A 20710-nucleotide genomic window follows, 5' to 3' on the forward strand; every position below is an offset into this window, starting at 1 on the left:
ACCAGAACTTCCTCTTCTGACGCGCTTATCAAAATATTCACTAAGATCCTAAACGTTTGTAGCTTCATTAAAGAATAATATATATATATATTTTAAATCAACAAAACTTGTTAAAATTTATATTCTCAGTAATTATTGTTTCAACAAGGTGTTGCGCAATTCAGTGCGTTTCAGTTCCATTAACAAAAAAAAGGCGACAAAGACCGACTGACTAGCAGAGCAGGAGTTTACATTAGCTAATCAACCAATAATCGAGAAATAAATATCAAGCCTGGAAACTTGACATCGTAACGGACTGAATGTTATGTTTTTAACCTAATCGTTGCTCCGCTTGCGGTGCTCAGGCGGTTGCCACGGCAACGGGTGTGCTTAACGACAAAGAGAGAGAGAGTGTAAAACGGTAGGAGAATCTCACTGAGGAAGAAATATACTGCATTAGGTTTTCTATCACTTTATTATTTCTGCTATAACTGATGTATATTCGCATATAAAATAAGTCAATAAAGTTTAATTGACAATTTTTATGTCTTCGTGTCATGAGGTAGATCTCAGCAGGCTGGTGAGAGAAAAAGTAGATCTTGGTCTCAAAAGGTTTGAGCACCCTGCGGTAGATCGTCGTTGCCGCTCCGATCTAAATCAGGGGTTTTCCCCACTGAGAGCTTTAACTCAGCCTGTTGAATGTGACAGATAGCCAATCAGAAAGCGCGGATTCTCCTCCGCGCTTTATGAGGGGAAATTGAGGGGAATCCCAAACAGCTGACACGGCGCAACCCGAAGTCCAGCGGACATCGGAGATGATATGTGGAAACAACATTAATGTTTATTCAACATGCAAAGAATATAGAAATGATAAGGGGAGGAGTTGGAGCGAAATTGCTACCGCAGTTGATAAACCCGGTAACTTTTCAGCTGTTCTTCGTTAACGTGACGTAAATAGGTTCTAATGATTTTCATTCAGTCAGGACTTTACGCTGACACTAGCCACATGCATTGCAGGTAGATTGTAGTAACGCATTGATTAATGCCTGGTTTTAAAATGAGTTCACTGGACTTGTAGCCATTATTTTGTGCCCATTGTTGGAAACCACACGGCAGGACCCGATCGAACCGTTATACCTAGGATTTCTGTCGGCTAATGTGTGATCTGTCAGGTTTTGAAAATGGGCCGACAATCGGCCGACAGCTCTAAGATCTTGTAGTGTCCTCTGGGCATTACGCTAAGGAAATGAGGAAGGGAGGGCCAGTGGAGAGCACCGGAGTTGAGCCTTTTTTCATTCAGTGTCATTAACTGAAAGAGAAAAAGGCCGGAAGAGACGATAATGCCGATAATTAAAATAACGTCGATAGTTTTAATTTATTGTACGATTAATTGATTTATCGTTTATCGCAACAGGCCTAGATGGAAACATATGATCCACTGTGGGAGGCAGAAAGAAGAAGTTGGGGTTATGTCGGAAGCCTCAGAGCGATCTGTGGGGTTTATTGCACATTCAGTCTGATGTTTTTCAACAAAAAAAAAGAAAAGAAAAAAAATGTAAAATCCCACACCACATTCCAGACTTCCCAGTGGAATCCGCTTAGAAAGACACAAAACGGGCAGAAACAAAGTTCTCATTTCTAGACTTATTTAACAGAAGAGTAAAATTCAACAGGTATTCCAGTTTTCCTTTTACTATCAAAAGAAATGATCTCCTTTGGTTTCTGCCTTGGATGCGGTTCCTGAAGTGTAATTCTCCCTCGGTCTCCTGAGCTGCAGATGTTCAGAGGCATGCGCCCTGTGAAGCGTCCATGCAGGCTTTTAATTTGAAATGTGGTTAACTGGAACGTTTTAAAGCCAGAAATAAGAACTAGCTGTAGATGTTAGTGAACGGGGAGAGATTTTACCCTCCTGATGTTTGGTTGTTGCAGTAGTCCAGGAGTCCTAATGAGTCTGTTTTCCTTTATCTTGATTTAGTCTTTTATTTTAAACAAAAATAATAAGAAAAAAAATTAAGATAACCCTATTTTTGACTTGGAGGACTCCAAACCATTAACTGGTACTGTTTTAATTAGAAATTTCCCCCCACAAAGAAGAAATATGTCTGTCAAAATTAGTCACTGTACTGTGGGAATCTAAAGTTCTTCTCATGTGGAGATGATATCATGAGAGCAAGCGCTGCCTCTCCCCCTTTTAATGTAATGCTCCCAAACTCCCACAGATGGTTTTGCATTTCTGTTCTCACCGCTAAAAAACATGAGGACCAGACCGACCAAACATGCGTGACCAAGTCCAAAATCGAGATAAGAATCAGCAGACGCCACCTGGAGCGACTTCACGTTGGAACCTTTTCTAACGGCGGAGTCATGGGGAATTGACTCCACCAGTGCATTCTGATCAAAAAGTAGCGACAAAGTGTGGTTCCAAGAGCACAATGCTGGGGAAATCACCTCTTTCCTCTGGAATTTGAGGAGGCTGGCTCTGTTCTTGTCCTCTGCTTCCTGCACGGTGCCGGCTGCGCTCAGCAGAAAGTCCCGGGCCTCAGAGAGTCTGGAGGAGAAACGGGACAGGATCTCCTGGACGGACGGGACTCGGCCCTGTGAGATCACCAGCTTCTTCTCTAACTGACGGACGCGCGTCAGCACTGGAAACAAGAATCAAATGTTGATTCGTTACGACTGGAGGTGCTAATGATCTCATAGCTTTGAATTTCACAGGCACTGTGTGCTTTCAGAGCAAGCTGTTGAGACAGGGGAGCCAAAGGGGCGTGGCTTAGACCATGCAACATTCACCTGAGCAACGGGAAACACAACAGCTTTCCTGAGGGGAAAATATGATTTAGGCCAGGGGTGTCAAACTCCAGTCCTCAAGGGCCACTGTCCTGCAGTTTTTAGATGTGCCACAGGTACAAAACACTGGAATGAAATAGCTTAATTACCTCCTCCTTGTGTAGATCAGATCAGAGCCTTTCTAATGACCTAATTATTCTTTTCAGGTGTGGTGCAGCAGAGGCACATCTAAAAGTTGCAGGGTTTAAAGTCTCAGTATGAGTTTGTCTGCCCTCTGTTTGACTGAGAAGTTACCCAGGACAGAACAGGATCTGGTTTAATAAATGAACCAATGCAGAGCAGAACCAATCACAGCTCGGCTTCAGGAAGTCATCACTGTATATGTGCAGAATCCTGCTTTGCAATGAATAAATAGTTTTCCTCACAGTCGTGAGCTTCGGTTGTTTCGTCCGTGGCGATGGGTTCCCGTGGCGACAAGTCGAGCTGTCTCATCCATGACACCATTTCCTGTGCGACCTCTGTGTTACCCCTGACGGTCTCTGGATCCATCTCCTGCTGGACGTTGTACAGTTCCCAGTCGTGGATCATATCTGTGGACACACACACGCACCAACACACACATGGGCTCCAATGAGAACTCTATGGGCCTTTGTCTAATCAAGTTAACAGACACTCAAGCACCTGCAAAGGAAGTTATTAAACACTTTAATTTCAATATTTGTCTGTACGGTGTAGTATCGGGTGGACATTTTGAAAAGACGCGGGTTGATAGCTGCTCACTGCGGCTGCATAGCAACCGTCTCTAAGCAACCGTGACAGTTGAGATGTGTGTGATAGGTGTGTCTATCAGACATTTATAGCAATACGGAATAAACCGCGTCCCGTATTGGTTCAATACGGGACGGAGACAACAACCACCTGTCATTTTAGGCTAGCTTAAGCTAACCTGAATATTTACAACTCTCTTGTTGATACACTGACATTACTTACCTTCTGTCTTTCAACCACTTTGAAAAGCTTTTCTTTGTCTCTCCAACATCTTTATCCCTCCCCCTCTTCTGTTTTCTGTTTTGTGCCCCGGAGTTTTTTTTCTGCCGCCCCATCTTTAGCTCCCTGTTGTAGAGGCATTACTACAATTCAAATAAAAAAATAAAAAAAACGCGCCTCAGCACGTTCTCGAAGGGACGCTGCCCAAGCTACCTGTATGGGAGGGAGAGAGCGGCTGGCAGGAGGGGAGGGGCGCCTAATCAGTGCTGTTACTCTGTTATTGATCATTTCATACACAAATAGCTGTTAAGTACATAAAATGCTGACTAGAAAAAAAAAATCAAAAGTGTTTCACTGTAAAGATGGTTTGTAGTTTGTTTTGTTGCAACCTGAAGTGTGAAATAAACTTCAGAGGAGTTTGAAGACAAAATATGTGTTTAGGTTTATGTCTGGTTGAACGATGTGTCCAGTTGATTTTTATTTTCTTCTTTAGGGGGGCCAGAAAATCTTTGGGAAGCACTGGGGTAGAGCAGCATCAAATTCCACCACAAAAAAGAACAGGATTTATTTCTCCTCAGTTGGTTGGCAAACTGTTGTTTAGTCTGCGTTTACACATTCATTGGTGGTGATATCTTCAACATATCCTTTTTCATTTCAAATCATTGTGTATCACCTGTAAGTTCAGATTTTATGAAAGCTCCACTAGTTAAACATGTTTTTCTCATCCACCAAAACTGCCAGAATATATCTGGAGACTGAACAGCCCGTGTTGGTACCTTCGATGCGTTTGTTGAGATCTGTGAGGTTGGTGTCGAGCTGCTCAGCCATGGCCAACATGTCCGCCGTCTCAGTTTCCAACTGAGCCCCCTGTCTGTTCATCTGGCTCTCCTGAACACAAACACAAACACACAGCAGATTCTACAGGAGCCCATTAGGTCAATTCATGTCTCATCAGGGCTAACAAAACTGGATTTGAGTTGTTTTTAAAAGAAAATATTTACAATATTTGGACAGCGCCATCTACTAATTATCAAACAGCTTTTCTTCTGCACTGAGCCACAGATGCCGTCATATTGCTTTTTGTTTTTGACCTTCAGTAAGTGGTTTATTCTTTGAGTCTTCCTAAAAAGTTTACATTTTCCAAAGCACCTTGCAGGTTATAGAATACAATTGAAAATTAAACCAAACAACTTTTATTAACAAATGAAACTTGCCTCTAACAATGGAATTCCATCGACACAAAGGCCAAACTACTTTATTGAAATATAGTTCATTTAACTATGAACTGGTAAGAGATTTGAGCTGGAATAGGATTAATTCATTTTTGAAGGAGAAAAGAACAATACGACTCATAATAACCAGCTGTCTCTTTTCTTTAATCCAACAGAAGACGAAGACTTTACTGACCGACTCTCCGAGCGCGTTGATGTCCACCACCACAGCGTCTGCAGAATCTTCCAGCTCACCAGTCTTTCCTTTCATTGCAGACAACTTATTCCTCCAGACTTCAAACTGCCTCTGAAAGGAAAGCAGTGAAGCTTCTTTACTCCAAAACGTTCCAGAAAGTTAAAAATAGGGAAATGTCATTGTACTGTGAAAAAGGTTTGAAACGATGTTAAGACATCATTTGTTTGACTGCCGTCCCCAAAAGTGGGAGTAAAACCTCTCTTTCTTTAGCAAATAGTCTTTGCAATAATTTACATTATTTATGACTAAAAGTTCACAGATTGCTATAATCTTTTCAAATAAACTGTTGTCTCAATATATACTCAGCAAAAATGGAGCCATAAAAACACCCAATAAGAGCCACATGGTGGCAAAAATTCAATAACCTTCAATTCTATTTAATTGTTGATTAATTAAGTCTTTAACTTTCATCTGGATGTGATGTAAATATGAATACCATTTTCCCTTCAATATTTAAGATAAAAGCATTATCATATTCAGCCAGATTAAAACTGCAAACATTACAAAAGTATTAAATACTGCTCTTAAATTAAGAATGAATTTTTTTTATCTTTGGCATTTTGATCCTGCATGTCAACAAATTTGAGTAATTTGCTGAGAATATGGGCCGGAAATACAAACGTGCCAATCTTGATCCCAATATCAATACTCACCTTATTACAGTTAGTATTGATATTTAGATCAGTATTTATATTGACAGTTCTAAGTCCTGCCTCCTGGCTGTGATTGGTAGTTTCTAGTTAGCCCGAGACAAGGCAGAGGAGCTCGATTTTTTCACAGAATATCTGTTTCATCCAACAGTATCATCACACAGCGATAACGGTGATTTTACATAAATATGTAAAAAAAACAAAAATTAAATGCTGCAGCTTTAAGGCATTTTGTGAAAACAGCTACAAAGTGATGTTAAAATAAAATCTCACTGTTGTTGCCATGAGATAAAAATAAAAACAGGACCACATATTGCTGGTTCACCTGCAGGTGGTGAGCGGTGTAGTTGTAGTACTTGAGCCTGTCGTTGGCGGCGGCCCCCGTGGAGATGTTCAGCACTCCGACCTTCAGCTGGTCCAGCGTCTTATTGGACAACGTCAGGTCTCTGATCAGCTGCCAGATGCAGTCATCACAGTCTGGAAGCAGAGAAATATCCACAGAGACGTTGAAGCGCTTCTCCTCCTGTCTGCTGGGTGGTGAGCTGACGCTCAGCTCCACTCACCGTTGTAGCAGAGGTTGACAGTGGCCTCTGCCAGGCATTCTCCTGTGTGCATGTTGCAGTGGCCGCTCTCGCAGTCACACTCTGCAGACAAACACACGTCCAGTCAGGATCCGATGAAACACTTCAGAGCTCTCATCGTGTATGTACAATGAAGGTGGGTGATATTGCCAAAACAAAATATCACAGTACATTTTTTCAAATACTTTGATAATGATATCACAGACAATACGCCACACTTTACGCTTTTTTCAAATTGAATTTGGCCGAATGTGTAATTTTAAACTTAAAAACAGATTTTCTATTACAAACAGTCACCATAATAGAAAACGTATTCATATAAAGGTATACAAAATCACACAATATGTTTATGTGTATCAAAGAAAATATAAAATAGGTAAATAAATATAAATATACGTAAACTAATCTTGGCCATCGAAAACATTCTGAAATCCTCCACCAAGTTTAAATAAAAATACTTAAATGCACAAATGACAACGCTGTGTTTCAGAACATCAGTTTTACAAGATGTGAAGTGTTTTTTTAAGAACTCAAACATTGTGTGCAAGACTAAAAATCTTGTTTTAATATAAAAGGAAAACTTTCTTTTAGAAACCCACCAAAATATATGTCGCATAAAACCCCCACAAAAAGTAAAACTTGTGCACTTTGTAATGATCAGGATTTTTGTTCATTTTCATTTTTTCCATGTGTGACGGACTTCTCCACTGAAGCAATGATGGTCTGTCGGTGTTCTGGTTTTTAGCTTTCATGTTCCTGCAACTGCACCAGCAGCTACAGAAACTATTAGACATCAGTCCCTTATCACAGATATCAGCGAATTCTGTGGTAGTTAGTCCAGACCGTGGACCAGCTGTCCAGCTTGGTGGATGGCAAACAACTATAGGAAGCATTGCTATAGTTGGAGTGTAAGGAGTGTGGACCACATAGTGCCACACGCTGCACAGGTTCACTTAACTGGTGTCATCTTTTGATTTTGCATTATTAATTTTTATACCAGTGTCAAAAAAATCCACCTGTATTACCACAAACAAGACGATATGGCATACACTTATGCTGTCCATATAAATATCAGGAGCTGCAGAGGGTGGTTTGGCAGGAGGCCTGAACATCTGCCTTGTGGTCTCCCTGCTGAGGGATTAATGGTTTTAGCAGCTGCACAATGTATACACGTTTAAGCTGCATGGTGATGTCATCCGGCTCTCTGCAGAGTCTTCAGGCTAAGGGTCACAGCTCTTAATGCATTCTCCTCTGATAACACCAGTCCTGGGAATGGAAGGCTGAGTTCATCCTGTTCCGACAGGAATGCACACGGCATTCTTCAACAAGCTCTTCTAATTCTCTGTCTTCTAATTTGCAGACAGAGAAGGAACATTTGGTCTCCTGACTTACTCCGGCAGCCGGACTGACTGTAATCCCAGTATCCTGTGAGGCAGCGCTCGCAGTAGCGGCCTCCGGCCCCCGGGCGGCAGGGACAGCTGTGGGTGAGCGGATGGCACGTTGTGCGGAGGGAAGCTGGCCCACATTCACACCTCCTGCAGCCCTGACAGCTGGAGAAGCCAAAGTAACCCTCCTGGATTAAGAAAGCCCCCAAAAACAAACAAGTCACGTTATATTGAATCTGGGAACTGTGGGATCATTTTCCCTTTCTGTTCGTGCAGTGACTGAATAAATGCTACAGCTCATCATTTGACAGGAAATGTAACCACAGTGCAGTTTTAGCTGCCATGTACAATTCTTTCGCCTCCATGTTTTTATTAATTTGCCAGAGCTACTGTTACTTTCACTGGAGTATTATATGATAGTCCAGTTAGGATGGAGGTGTGGAGCTGAGTTATTCATTATTTTGGTAGCAGTCGATGTAAAATGAATTGTATCAAATATCTACGTAATCCATATTTGTAATTATAAATTATTGTTACATACTGTAAAAAATAAAACGGGGTAGTTCCTGAGTGTGACATTTTTGACAAGGTTGTGTATGATGCAGTCAGCAGGTCTTTTTGTTTAGTCGTTGATCATCCTGTGGAAAATAATTCATACGCATATTGACTGTGTTGATGATTTTCCATTGACACTATGGTAAACTCATTTATTCCGGATGAGGATCAGAAAGCATATTCTGAACCTCAGGTTGAGATTCAGATGAATAAATCAGAGTTCAAGTATTTAAGATTTGTTGCTCAATTTTACTTTTACATATGTCATTATTACAATATTACTGAGGTCAAAATGAAGTTCAGATAGTTTAGAAATTAATATTTTATTCCAGCATGAATATGTTGTATGTTTTGTCAAGATATTTAATGAAGGCCTAGGAGAAACATTGATTTAGTGATTAATGTGTTAGAAAACTTTCATTCTGTCCTTCAACATTTTCATGAAATACAACAATTTGTTTTCTCTAACCACCGATTTACAGCATTAGTGAGCAGAAGAGCTGCGGTTGGTCTCACCTCACACTGGTCACAGAGACGACCTTTGACTCCGGGCTTGCAGTGACACACTCCTGTCCGGTCGTCACATGACAAGGTGCCGCATTTGTCACACTCGCACACTGGGACAGACAAGGACAAACACACACACACACACCGATGAGAACCTGCGACGTCGCAACACACACCGTGCAAGGTGGAAGGGGTTCGTTCTAGAATTAGCCGTACAGTAATCCGTTAACCAGAGCGGTGGCCTCGACTTGTTTTTCCACAGAGCAGCTTTCCCTCTGTGGGACACGCAGTCGTACACACCTGTTAATCTGAAGTAGTCAGGACTTAAAGGTTATTGTGGCACCAGAGGTCTTTATTTATTGGTAGCTGGACAGGAAGAGAAGTGGACCGGGAATCGCACCAGCGACAGCCACGCTGAGGACTGCAGCCTCTGCATGTGGTGCGCCTGGGACAGAACAATCACATCACGACGCTGCCACTACAGAAACGCCCAACTGCTGTCACTGAAACAGACCACAGCTAATGACAGCTGTGTCCACAAGCGTCCCTCCTGTCCCGATCCTGCAGACAGCCGACTCACTGACGTTACCCCATGACTTCTTCAAAGAAGATTAAAGATGCGCCTATAAAACGGATTTATAGATTATTATACCCTTTTATTGCTTCTACAAATCAATTGTGATCAACAAAATCAGGCATTTTTAACCAATAAAAAAATACAATAAAAACCTTTAATGTGAAAATGAAATTGACTGCGACAAAATAAAGACAATTAAAGGGGCAGCATTGTGTATTTTCCAGACACATGGTAAAATTTTATAGCATAATCGAGTAACTCTGTTACCTTCAGTTGTTATGAAAATGATGTAAATATTAAACATGACTTAAAAGAAATTTGACTTTGTAATTTAATGCCTTAAAATTGGGGAAATTATGTCTTTAAGAAGCTCCTGCTCTTTCTGAAAATCCGCTTTTGGGAAGTCATCACAACATGTTTCCTCTATTAAACCTTTAACAACGTTTTTACCAGTGTTGCACTAAGAGGTAGCTCATATTATGAACTCAGAAGATGTGCATTTTAACCAGGTGTTTGCTAATTGCTGCTGGCTAGTCTGAAGGAGCCGGTGGAGGGTTGTTCTGTGAGGCAGAACCTCAGAAGCTTAGAAACTGCAGCTCCGAGGAGGAGCTTTGTCCTCGAAGGCGGAGCTAGGTCCAACCAGGCGTTTTGCACAGCTGATTGGTTGCCATGGAGATTAAAGGATTTCTCAAGCATGCGTGAAAGAATCAAGGCAAAACCCCAGGTATGATTTAGATGATGACAAAACATCTTAAGATGATGTAAAGCTCATTTTAATACTGCATAATACTGACTGTTTTAATAAAAAATATGAAACCTAAAATAAATGACCGCATAAATATTCAGGTGATTTCCATTCCACTCATTGTGACCTCTGGACCTTTGCGGAATTAGCTTAGTTACTTCAAAGGAGGTGAATCTTTAAGCTATCACTTATTATATGCTAAATGTTTTTATTTAACTGTCATTATATCATAGAAATCAGTTTTCACTATTGAATTTATTTTGTAAATGTTTTTGGTCATAAAGGTCATATTTTGTTGATAATGGTGGATTATCAACAAAAAAGCAACATCTAAGCCAGTGAATGTTTTTAATAGGCACTGTATTTTCGTGCGATATCCACCCCCCCTTCCCAAACCATTCTCCCTACCTCTGCAGTTTTTGGCACTGATGGCATCGCCATAGAAACCGGGGGCACAGCGCTCGCAGCTGGCGCCGGCCGTGTTTCCCCAGCAGTGCTGGCAGCGGCCCGTCACGTTGTGGCACTCGTTGAAGATCAGGTTAGGGTCCGTGTTGCCGTTGCAGTCGCACCTCTTACAAGATGAACCAATCAGCATTGGGTTGCCATAGTAACCTGGGGCACACCTGTAGCGTGGTGTGCACAGTGTAGAATGCAAGGTTATAATGACTGCTTTCGACAGGAAAGTGATGCAGTTAATGCTGAACACTACATATTACTGATTTTAAAAATAAATCACTTTAATCAAAGAGCGGAGAAACAATGTGGACAAAGAGAAAGGCTGATCAGCTCTGACCTCTCACAGTGATTTCCAGCGTAGCCCTCTTTGCACTTGCACTGCACAGTACTAATCCCTTTTTTGCAGTACACAGCGAAGCTGCCCGGAAACACACACGCACACACACACACCCGCGCACACACACACACACAAGAAAGTATGTCAAAGAATAGACATCACTAGCCAATACTCAACCTTGACAGAGAGGCACAAAATATTATCCATTTTTTAAAAATCTAATTTCTTGTGCAAATGTCTTAGTTCACTTGAAAAAGACAAAGTAAATTTACAAGTAAATTTTCAGCAAGACATAGGAACTTATTTTATGTCAGTAAATCCTTAATATAAATAAGAAAGTACTAGTTCAGTTTAAGGGTGCAGCGATTGCAGTTTTCTGGCCGATCGTTTAAAAAGCTGAACTTGCCCATTCCAATTTTGGCCAATACCATGTTTTTTTTCTGAAATGTTGCTTAATATAGCAAGAAAGTTCCTGAGTTGGCAACACTGAGGTCATTATTGTTAATTATAAACGTGCAGACATTGGTGGGCAGGCCTGTTAGTCAAATCTTTCTCACCGGAGAGCAAAAGAAGACAGTGGTTGATTCTTAGACCTTTGCCAAGTTAGATAAGATCACTGGATAAGATCAGCTTCACATGTAAAAATCGACCAATCACCGATTTTCCAAAATTAAGGAAATCGTTACCAATTAATTAACCCCTAGTTCAGTTATAACATGGGCCAAATGTCTTGTTATAAAATTAAATAATCTGCCAGTGGAACTAGTACTTATCAATTTTTAAGAATTATTAACTTCAAACAAGCTCTTATATCTTGCTAAAAAGTTACTTGTAAGTTAGTTTTGTCTTATTTAAAATGTCCTAAGATATTTGAACTGGAAATTAGACAAAAAATAAAAAAGTACTTGATAAGATTTAGTGTGTTTGCAATGTTGAAACCGCCTGAGGAAGAGCAAAGCAGCTTACTTATTGGAGGGGGCAGAGAGGGGGCAGGAGCAAGGGACGCAGGCATGGAGCCCGTCCTGTCTGGAGCTCAAGATGTAGCCGTCTTCACACATTTCACAAAAATCCCCTGTGCTGTGATCCTTACAGTTCTGGAGGTGGCAGGCATGGGTCGTATATTACAATTGGCACCAAGGTGATTACCCAGGACAGTCTAAAAGCGATACTCACAATACAGATGCCAGTGATGTCTTCACAGTAGTCGGCGTGGCCCTTGCAGTTGCATGGCAGACAGGCGTTTTGTTGACTGACGAAGGAACCTCTTGGACACTGAAAAAGAAAAAAGAAATTCACCCACTATAGCAACATTGCTCATGTTTCTATTATCTGGTTCTTGTATTTTCAGAAGACAACGTTAACCCAACATGGGCAGAAATGATGTACTTTTTTTATGATTCTTTATGAAATAACGAAAGACTGTGTGGCAGTCTCTCTGTGACCGTTTTGAGAATGCATGGAGGGGCGGATTCCTTCTAAGCATGCATAATATATACAATTTAATACATGTGAGAAAGACACTTTTATGTCTCCATTTGTCATTCTCCTTTCCAAAGAGGACTGGATCACGAGGATCCTTTGTGTACAAATAAATTACAGCAGGAATCGTTTTGTATCAAAAACTGATATATGATCGAATCTTGACCCAAAGAATCAGAATCAAATTGTGAGGCAGTGAAAGATTCCCACCCCTAATGTTCTCTCCTCAGGGTGACTGCCTATTTTCTTCCAATAACGATCCACCAACACGATGCTGCCATGCCGTCCTTTATGACTAGGATGGTGATGTCAGGCTGAGTTTTTTCCTTTTTTTCTCCAACTGTAACTGACATTATGGTCAAACATTTAAACTTTGGTTCCATTAAGATATAGAGTGTACTTCCAAACGTCAGTGATTTTATCCCCGAGAGAATTTGTCAAGTGTTTTTGTGTGTTTCAAACAGGTTTTTGAATCAAAGGGGCGTGGCTTCCAACTCTGCGCTTTACCCATTGGGTGTTACCGGACATCGATTCACACACTATGTCCGTGTGTATGATGAGGACAGTTGCAAAAAAGCGAGAGAAAAAAAGTGGAACAACTTCGCTGAAACACCTTGTTTGAGCTTTCGCGGTGTGTGTAGTTCTCTATAGACAAGAGCACTGAACAAGCGCGTGCTTGTTATGAGCGCTGAACAAGCACGTGCGCGCGTAACTTGCCAAGTGGGCGGTGAGGAGCAGCGAAGAGACGCTGGGGGAACAGAATCTGATGGGGAACGCGAATGGTCGTAACACCGGCAGATCTTTAAAATAAGAGCAGCCTGGCTGTGACTCATTCCCATGGAAACTGTTACTATCAGTTTCAGTTGATTTCTCAGCTCATCTTCTTCTGGTTCTTCTCACCACAGACTGAGCGACTGCGGCTGCCGCGGCCTTTGTGCTCCGTCACACTGGTTGGCTGATCCCTAACCATCTCAGATGGATCAGTCATCATATTAGTGGGCGGGGCTTATGTGACTTCGCCTTTTTTGCAGTGTGATTGATTTGTTCATAGTTATCACCAACAATAGCAGCATGGATGATGCTTTGTTGTTTTTTTGTGAGTTTTAACACTATTGTGATTTATGACATGTCATGTTGATTTTCATCACCGATAATAAACGTTAATGATTTGTTTGTGTTTTGGGGAAAGTGTGGAGCGGGAGGAAAAAGGAAGGCCGTTCTTTTGACATAAAGGGAATAATAATAATAATAATAATAATAATAATAATAATAATAATAATAATAATAATAAATACATATTTGCATCTTTAGCAGCTTTTTAACATTCTGATTGGCTGGTTGGTTCAATCCCAGCTATTCTAGAGGACTCTTCATGCCTGGTGAATAATTTCTCATTTTAAACACACAGAGCACATGTTAGTGTCCGTGTAATGTCTGTCTGCCTTACATCCTACAGACACACATGGATTTTCTTTCTTGCTTCCCCTCCTGATTGTTCCCTGTGGCTTTGCTCTGTTTTGTTTATTGGCCTCCATTTGCAGACTTCCAGCTCTGCTCCTCCTGCTCTTGAGAAATCAACTGACTGACCTTCTCCACAGTATATTCCTGCAGTATATTCTCCTCGGCTCTCGAACCATGTCTCACCAGACTGTTGTTGCAACCACTGCGGTGGGGAACGCTCCACCTCGCTCCTCTCAGCTCGCCCTGATTGCCTCACAGCTTTCAAAATAAATTCCACCGCCTCCTGCTCTGCTTCTCTCCTTCTTATGATTCTCCATCGGGCCTTCCGTCTTTTCAAACGCATCGCAGTAGTATTGATATCCCTTAAACATTTGAAGGTCAACATTTTTAAAGTTAGACGTTTTGCTTTTCTTTACTGCGATTTTATCATGTGCCAACACAAACTGGTGGAGGAACTGCCAGAGAAAACTTAAGCACCCTGAGCAGAGAAGAGCGAGGCGTGGGAACCAGGAGAGGCAGCTGACTCAGCCTGCATGGATGCACCTATTTGAAAATTTGGTCAGATGTCAATATTTGATATTACTATTGCTATTATGCCCGATAACTGGTATTATATTATTATATGCATTTTGATACCTCGAAAAAAACACAGCCACATCACTGTTCCCCCACCCCTCCCCACCACCACAACCATCTGAGAAGCAAATAGCAGCAAGATGGAAATAAATATTTACTAATATCAAACTAAAACTAATGTGTTAAATGATGACTAATATAACAACGTTAGTCCCGGTGTATTGTAATCCTTTGCTTTCCAATCATTCTCCTAAATCTGTTGAAAAAAAGTCTCTTTCATATCAGCGTGTTGTTCTGAGGAAGCAGGTCTGAGCTGAAGCTTCCTGTCTCATGATGCTCCACACCGACTCTCATCGTGTCTCAGATCATCTTTGAACTTCAGCAGCTGCAGCTCCCAGTGATGCCTACAATGGCACTTTGTGAGCTCAGCGTTTGACCTCCCTGCTGCATGCAGCCAGCCGGACGTTGACATTCAGAGGGTGGAACGTTCCACAGACACTCCAGCTGTTAATGCTGGTGATTCACACTGCGTTCAATCCACAGATGGACTGTGAGACAAAGATGAGTTTGTGACCAGCTCATGTTAAACATCCTGAAAAACAGAACGCTGTCTCCCACACAGGACAGTTTTCCTGTGGGTTTCCCTCACTATCAGTATGCACAGAGCGACGTTACGTTATTCAGGTGTCATGCTGCCATGCGAAAACATCCTGAGATAGTTTTAAATGTTCTCAGTTAACTCGGCTAAAATAAAAAATAAATACCACAAGTTTATAGAAAAGGCAATTAAAGCAACAGAAAACAACTGGAAGATGACAGAAGACTCTGTGCTGGGTCAAACAGCTGCAGGGGGCCAGGGCTTCTGGGGGGCTTTAAGGATTAAGGGTTGGGATAGCACATGGCACGGACTTCTCTAAAACTTTCTCTTTGCCCATTAAATTGTCAAAGGTTTAATGCAAAATTACTTTTGTGCAGGTAGACTTCAGCTCAAGCGTTGGAATGTTTTAATAGCCGAGTTACCTTTGATGATTAGGCTGTAAAATATGAACAAGAACCAAGAAAAATAAAGCTCGAACTAATTATGAAGGGAAGTATCATCCTGTAGAAAGCCGTAGCTAATTTAATGCTCAGCACATATTAAAGCTGTTTTTCCTTTGTGCTTTAACCAGAACCAGAAGGGACCCGCTGGTTGGCGGAGCTGCAGAATACTTTTTATTTTCTCACCAAGAATCTGCGTTCTTGTGGTTTTTTTTTTCTGTCCTCACAAATAAAGTGTCCCTTTGTGGCTAACAGAAAAGCTATTCACACAGCATTTCTTTTAAAAAATGTCAGTTCGTTTCTCCTCTGCACATGTTTTCAGCTGGTTGTTGTGGCTTTGGAATGAACATTCGAGTGAGAATTAGCTTGTTGCGCCACCGTCATAAAAAGGTTTTCATTTAGCTGGAAATCATTTAGATGGCTGTTATTTTGTCACATACTTGTTTCCTTTATGAGTTCATTCTAAACATCCAGGTCTGTTGAAATCTTACTTTAACTTTTTTCTTCTTCACGTTCCTTCTTTTTCAGTCCACGCAACATTTTTGTTAGACAATGTGGTCAAACAAGAGCTTAGTGCTTGTTTTGTGCCTTAAAATGACCCTTCTGACAACCTGACCAACACAATGGCGACCATGTGTGGCCAGTGAAACATAACAGATGACATCTAGATGGAAAAATAAATGCTGCTAAAAATCATGTGCAGATCAATACTGTCCAGACTGACTCGAGACCTACAAGCTATTACCGCTTTTCTACTTTCAGAAAGAATTTGGAAATATTTGTTCCACTTTTTATTAATTCATTCATTTCTGAGGTAGGTGTCTTTCTTTTAAGGATTAGGATTTCCCCGGAACCTGCAGCACATGGTCAAAAAGGTATCCTGTAGTTCACCCAATCTGTTGGATAATGAGAGACGGGGATCTCCTGGCCTGATGACCTTTGCTGGTGCACCAGGATTCGAACCTGTGACGTCCGCCTCCGTATGTGAGTTGTGCTCTGTGTCACCACAGCAAACCACACCCAGTCCATCTTATAGCCAGAACAAAAACACATGTGTCCCTTTGTCTGATACCACTTTGTCATGATCTCATGGTGAACCTGGCCTTGGCACCAGTGAGCTCTGTAACTGGCCTCAGCAACTGTGCGAAGAAAATTGGAACTGTCAGCAGATTGGTTAATTAATTTTGATGACTGGTGTATGCTAGACAAGAAATTGTTTGGTATGTCATCTAAAAAGTGCGTCATCTTGGTTATGACTACATCTTTTTGATGCAAACAGATACCCAATTTTTTTTAAGATCGCTGCAAACCTAAAAAAGAAAAACTTTTCATACTGCATTGATTCAACCAGCACATGGTGACACTTTCAGTGGTTGAAAGTCAGTCTAAACCGGTCAGCAAAAGGAATGAAAACTGCAGCAGAGTCTGTGATGTTTAATCTCAAATGCGTAGTATAACTAAACCAGAGCCTCCGCTTCTCTTTTGTTTTCTTTCTTTGTTTTCTTACATTTTTGACCTCAGATTCCCCTGAGAGGAAACGCCGCCTGAGACTTTCAGGCCGGGTGAGATTCTCATGACCTGGGAACTGTGTTTTCCTGAGGATGTTCACCAGACTTGAATCTAGTGTCTGATACCCCCCAACCTCCACCATCCACTTCTCCAAGCGATTATAATGACAGCACAGCATAAACCGATGGGAGGAGACGAGTCAGGCTGTTTTACTCCAGATTTACTCCTCATTGCAGGAAAAACTAACCAAACAAACAGATGATAAAGAGATGTGACGGAAGGTTTATTCACCCAAACTTACTGTACACACTCAGCAGAAATAAAGGCTTCCCGCAAAACTATAGGATGATGGTGTGGCTGCACAGGCATGAAGCTGCAGTGCCAGAGAGAGTATTTACTTTACAAACTGTTCATCTGTAGAACCAGATCCTGTTGGTGTGTTTGACGGCAACTCTGCAGAACTTTCTGAAGGCAGTTCAAGCTGAACTGATGCATTGTAAATACTGGAATGCCACATCAGAAAGCGGCTGGTGTGGACTGGCTGAGAGGCAGCTTTGTGTATTGTAGTGGATGCAGTGGGAAGACCGACCGTGGCAGACATGACAGAGGGTGTTTGTGATGTCGCTGCTAAAAAATGAAAGCTGCTTCTTAGGATATGACTGAGAAACATATCACAATATAAGTCAATATCGATAATTATTGATTGATTTTCAGTTTTAACCATCTCAAATGTTGCCGAAGTGGTAGCATGACCTGTCCTGCTTTATCCACAGTTTTCACTCCACTCTGCTGTTATTTTTAAAGGGATAGTCTTATGTGTTTTCCAACAACATAGAATCATTTCATAGCACAATCAAGTAACCATGTAACCTTCAGATATTATAAAATGCTGTATATATCAAATGTAAGGAGGAGGAGCTGCATCTCGTAGGCGGAGCTAGGTCCACTCAGACATTTTGCACAGGTCAATGGTTGCCATGGAGATTAAAGAATTTCTCAAACATGCATAAAAAATCAAGTCAACAGTCCAGGTATGTTTGTGATGAGGGAATAACATTATAACATGATGTAAAGCTCCAAAAAAGTCAATTTTACATAACACTGCCACTTTAGGCAGTTATGAGGCACCGTGCTGCTGTTGCTTGGTAACAGATGAGTGAGTGCTTAGCATTGCTTAGATGGTCGTGAAAGGTTGAGCAGCTGAAACCTCTCCTCTGACTATATCCCCCAGAATGCTGTGCAGTTCTGTATAGCTGAAATGATCGATTATTCTGTCAGACAAATGATCTATTGCTATAGATCATGAGTTGTGATATGTATTATTATATTGTTATTGTTCATCCTCACTGATTCTGCTCCCATTGCTGACCATCATCTATATCATCACCTTCCTAAATAATGGCCAAAGTTATTTTTTTACCTAAAGTGATTTTTGAAAAGTAAAATTGCCACATCTTTTGGCAAAAATGACTTCGACTATTATTTAAGGAAGTTGATATTAAATTCAGTCACTCACTGCTACAAATGAAAATGGTTGCAAACAGAATATTAAATGTCCAGAACTAGAAGAAGAGCCTCCTGCACAACCATCAAAGATGTAGGGATTTCTGGATGGCAAGTCAACCAAAAATGCTTGGATTTTCCAGCAGCCATTGTACAGCTCGCACAGCAGTAAAACTAGCTGAGCAAATGTGTTCGTCTTCTAATAATATAGTGGGTGGAGCTCCACTTGGATTGCTAGTTGGCCAAGGTTGCTAGGTGAAGGGCAATGCCCACTCTTTGTGACTTTATAACCAGGAAGTTTTTAAATGACTTGTTTTCTAGAAATCAAAGAACATTAACAAGAAAAAACTTGCTGGATGTTATTTTTGGCATTTTGTTTCCAAATGAAAGTATAAAAATGTACCTAAAGCAAATTTTGCATAATATGCCCCCTTCATAAACAAACAAGAAAGAAATAGTTTTCTGATTCTATTTGTGACTTGACTTTAACCAACAACCAACTGCAGCCTATTGCGGTTCAACTTCACATCTCTGCATATCCCTACAGGGTCTGCCTTTCTAAGTCAAGTGTGAAGAAATGAGGGCGGTTCTATAAACTTCTTAAAAGGTCCTCTGTGTTCATGACATATCACACTTCGTTCATCTGGTAAGGCTAAGCTAAGCCAGTGGGACTAAAGCTGTTTACTCATAATGGTTTCTCATGTACTGCCTCTTGGTTTTCTTTCCCTCGACCGTCGCTCACAGACTGGCAGCTTGTTTCCATTAAGAAACTGTCAGGGAGGGGCAGCAGGCACATGACAGCAGGGGAGACAGTATCTCCAGAGATTATCTGAGCTCCATTCTCAGGGTAACCCTAATGCAAACACGTACCCACATGGACATAATGCACTACCAACACAGGGCAGAGTCTTTGTAAAGTTTCAAACAGACAATGTTTTACTCACTTAGAAAGCAGACCTATTGCCTACAAGCCAAAATCATGTATGGATCATGTCAGGAGCAGGTCAGGACAGTCAGACCAAGCAAAGTGCCAGATAACATGAACAGCGGACCAGTCAAAAGCTATAAGATTCTTACTTTCATGAGAGTTTGTTGCTGTTCCTTGTACCGCAACCGGCTGGCAGAAGTTGAACAGATAATTCCTGAGAGGATGGAGACAAGGCAAAGGCAGGGCAAGGGTTTTGCAGCCATATTTAGGTTTATCCAGCGTCTCCCCCCTCCCGTCTTTGTCTCAGTCACAGAAGTGTCCTGTGGGTCTCTTCAGCCTTTAACTTCACTTCTCCACTCCTCCTGATGTCCAGATCCAGCGCTGCCCCTTGTACTGGCCTGAGCTGAATCCTGTAAAACTAACTTCTGTGGACTTCCTCTCTTCTCTCTCCTCCCTCCCTGCCCTTGTGGGCTTGCTTCTTCCCTGAGCCAGGCCCAAATCACATACAGATGGGAAGCTGAGCGAAACAGAGAGAGAGAGACACACACACAAAGAGAAAGAGAGAGAAAGGAGCAAGAGAAAGATTTCTGTCTCCTGACGGCTCAAGGCAGACAGTGCACTCATCCAAACTGCTCACCCCACCCCCAACCCAACTGGCAGAGTCATACTGAGTGCTCTCACCTCGTCTCCATTTCCAGGACCATGGCACCCTTTTCACCTTGGTTTGAGCAGGCAGTGAGTACCCCTCCCCCTCTACTCAGCCAGGGTGGGCAGAAGGTCTAAAGCTTCAACACTCACTCTTCAGTCAGTGGGCAGAAACCAAACAGCTGCTCTTATATCTTGGTCTTGCTCCTTTTCTCAGCCCTGGACATTAGCGTTCTGTTTGTTTACCCTGGTCAGGAGCCTGAAAGCGGCTGAATTTACAGGGACTGTGTCAGGCTGCTACACAGGAAGAGCCTGAATGCCAGACATCCTGGATATTGTTAGAAAATGGAGTGCGAAAGCTCCTGTTTCGTGCTTCGTGCGACTCCAAATGCTTGAACGGCATGCAGTGTTAGCCTGTGGGGCCACGAGGAGGCTGTGTCTCAAATGACTAATAAACAGGAAGTTACATTCCATACGTGTATGGTAGAGATATCACACACAAACACAACGCACTTAACACTTCTGACTAAAATAGATTACTAACATACTAGTTTCTAG

The 20710-nt window shown here is 41.7% G+C and overlaps 1 protein-coding gene across 1 annotated transcript in view; it reads right to left on the reverse strand.

The window, feature by feature from the left end:
• The window catches only part of lama4 (laminin, alpha 4), a 45808-nt gene extending 25779 nt beyond the window's left edge, over positions 1–20029 (reverse strand). The window contains 13 exon segments of the mRNA XM_032584535.1: positions 2428–2621; positions 3192–3356; positions 4530–4641; positions 5161–5271; positions 6196–6347; positions 6434–6514; positions 7844–8024; positions 8908–9008; positions 10629–10843; positions 11014–11094; positions 11980–12107; positions 12187–12285; positions 19657–20029. Of these exon segments, the coding sequence (XP_032440426.1) occupies positions 2428–2621; positions 3192–3356; positions 4530–4641; positions 5161–5271; positions 6196–6347; positions 6434–6514; positions 7844–8024; positions 8908–9008; positions 10629–10843; positions 11014–11094; positions 11980–12107; positions 12187–12285; positions 19657–19770 (1734 nt within the window). The 5' untranslated portion in view covers positions 19771–20029.
• Positions 20030–20710: the final 681 nt, after the last annotated feature.

Source organism: Xiphophorus hellerii, chromosome 15, assembly GCF_003331165.1.
Source record: "Xiphophorus hellerii strain 12219 chromosome 15, Xiphophorus_hellerii-4.1, whole genome shotgun sequence".
In the NCBI taxonomy this organism is placed as follows: Eukaryota; Metazoa; Chordata; class Actinopteri; order Cyprinodontiformes; family Poeciliidae; genus Xiphophorus; species Xiphophorus hellerii.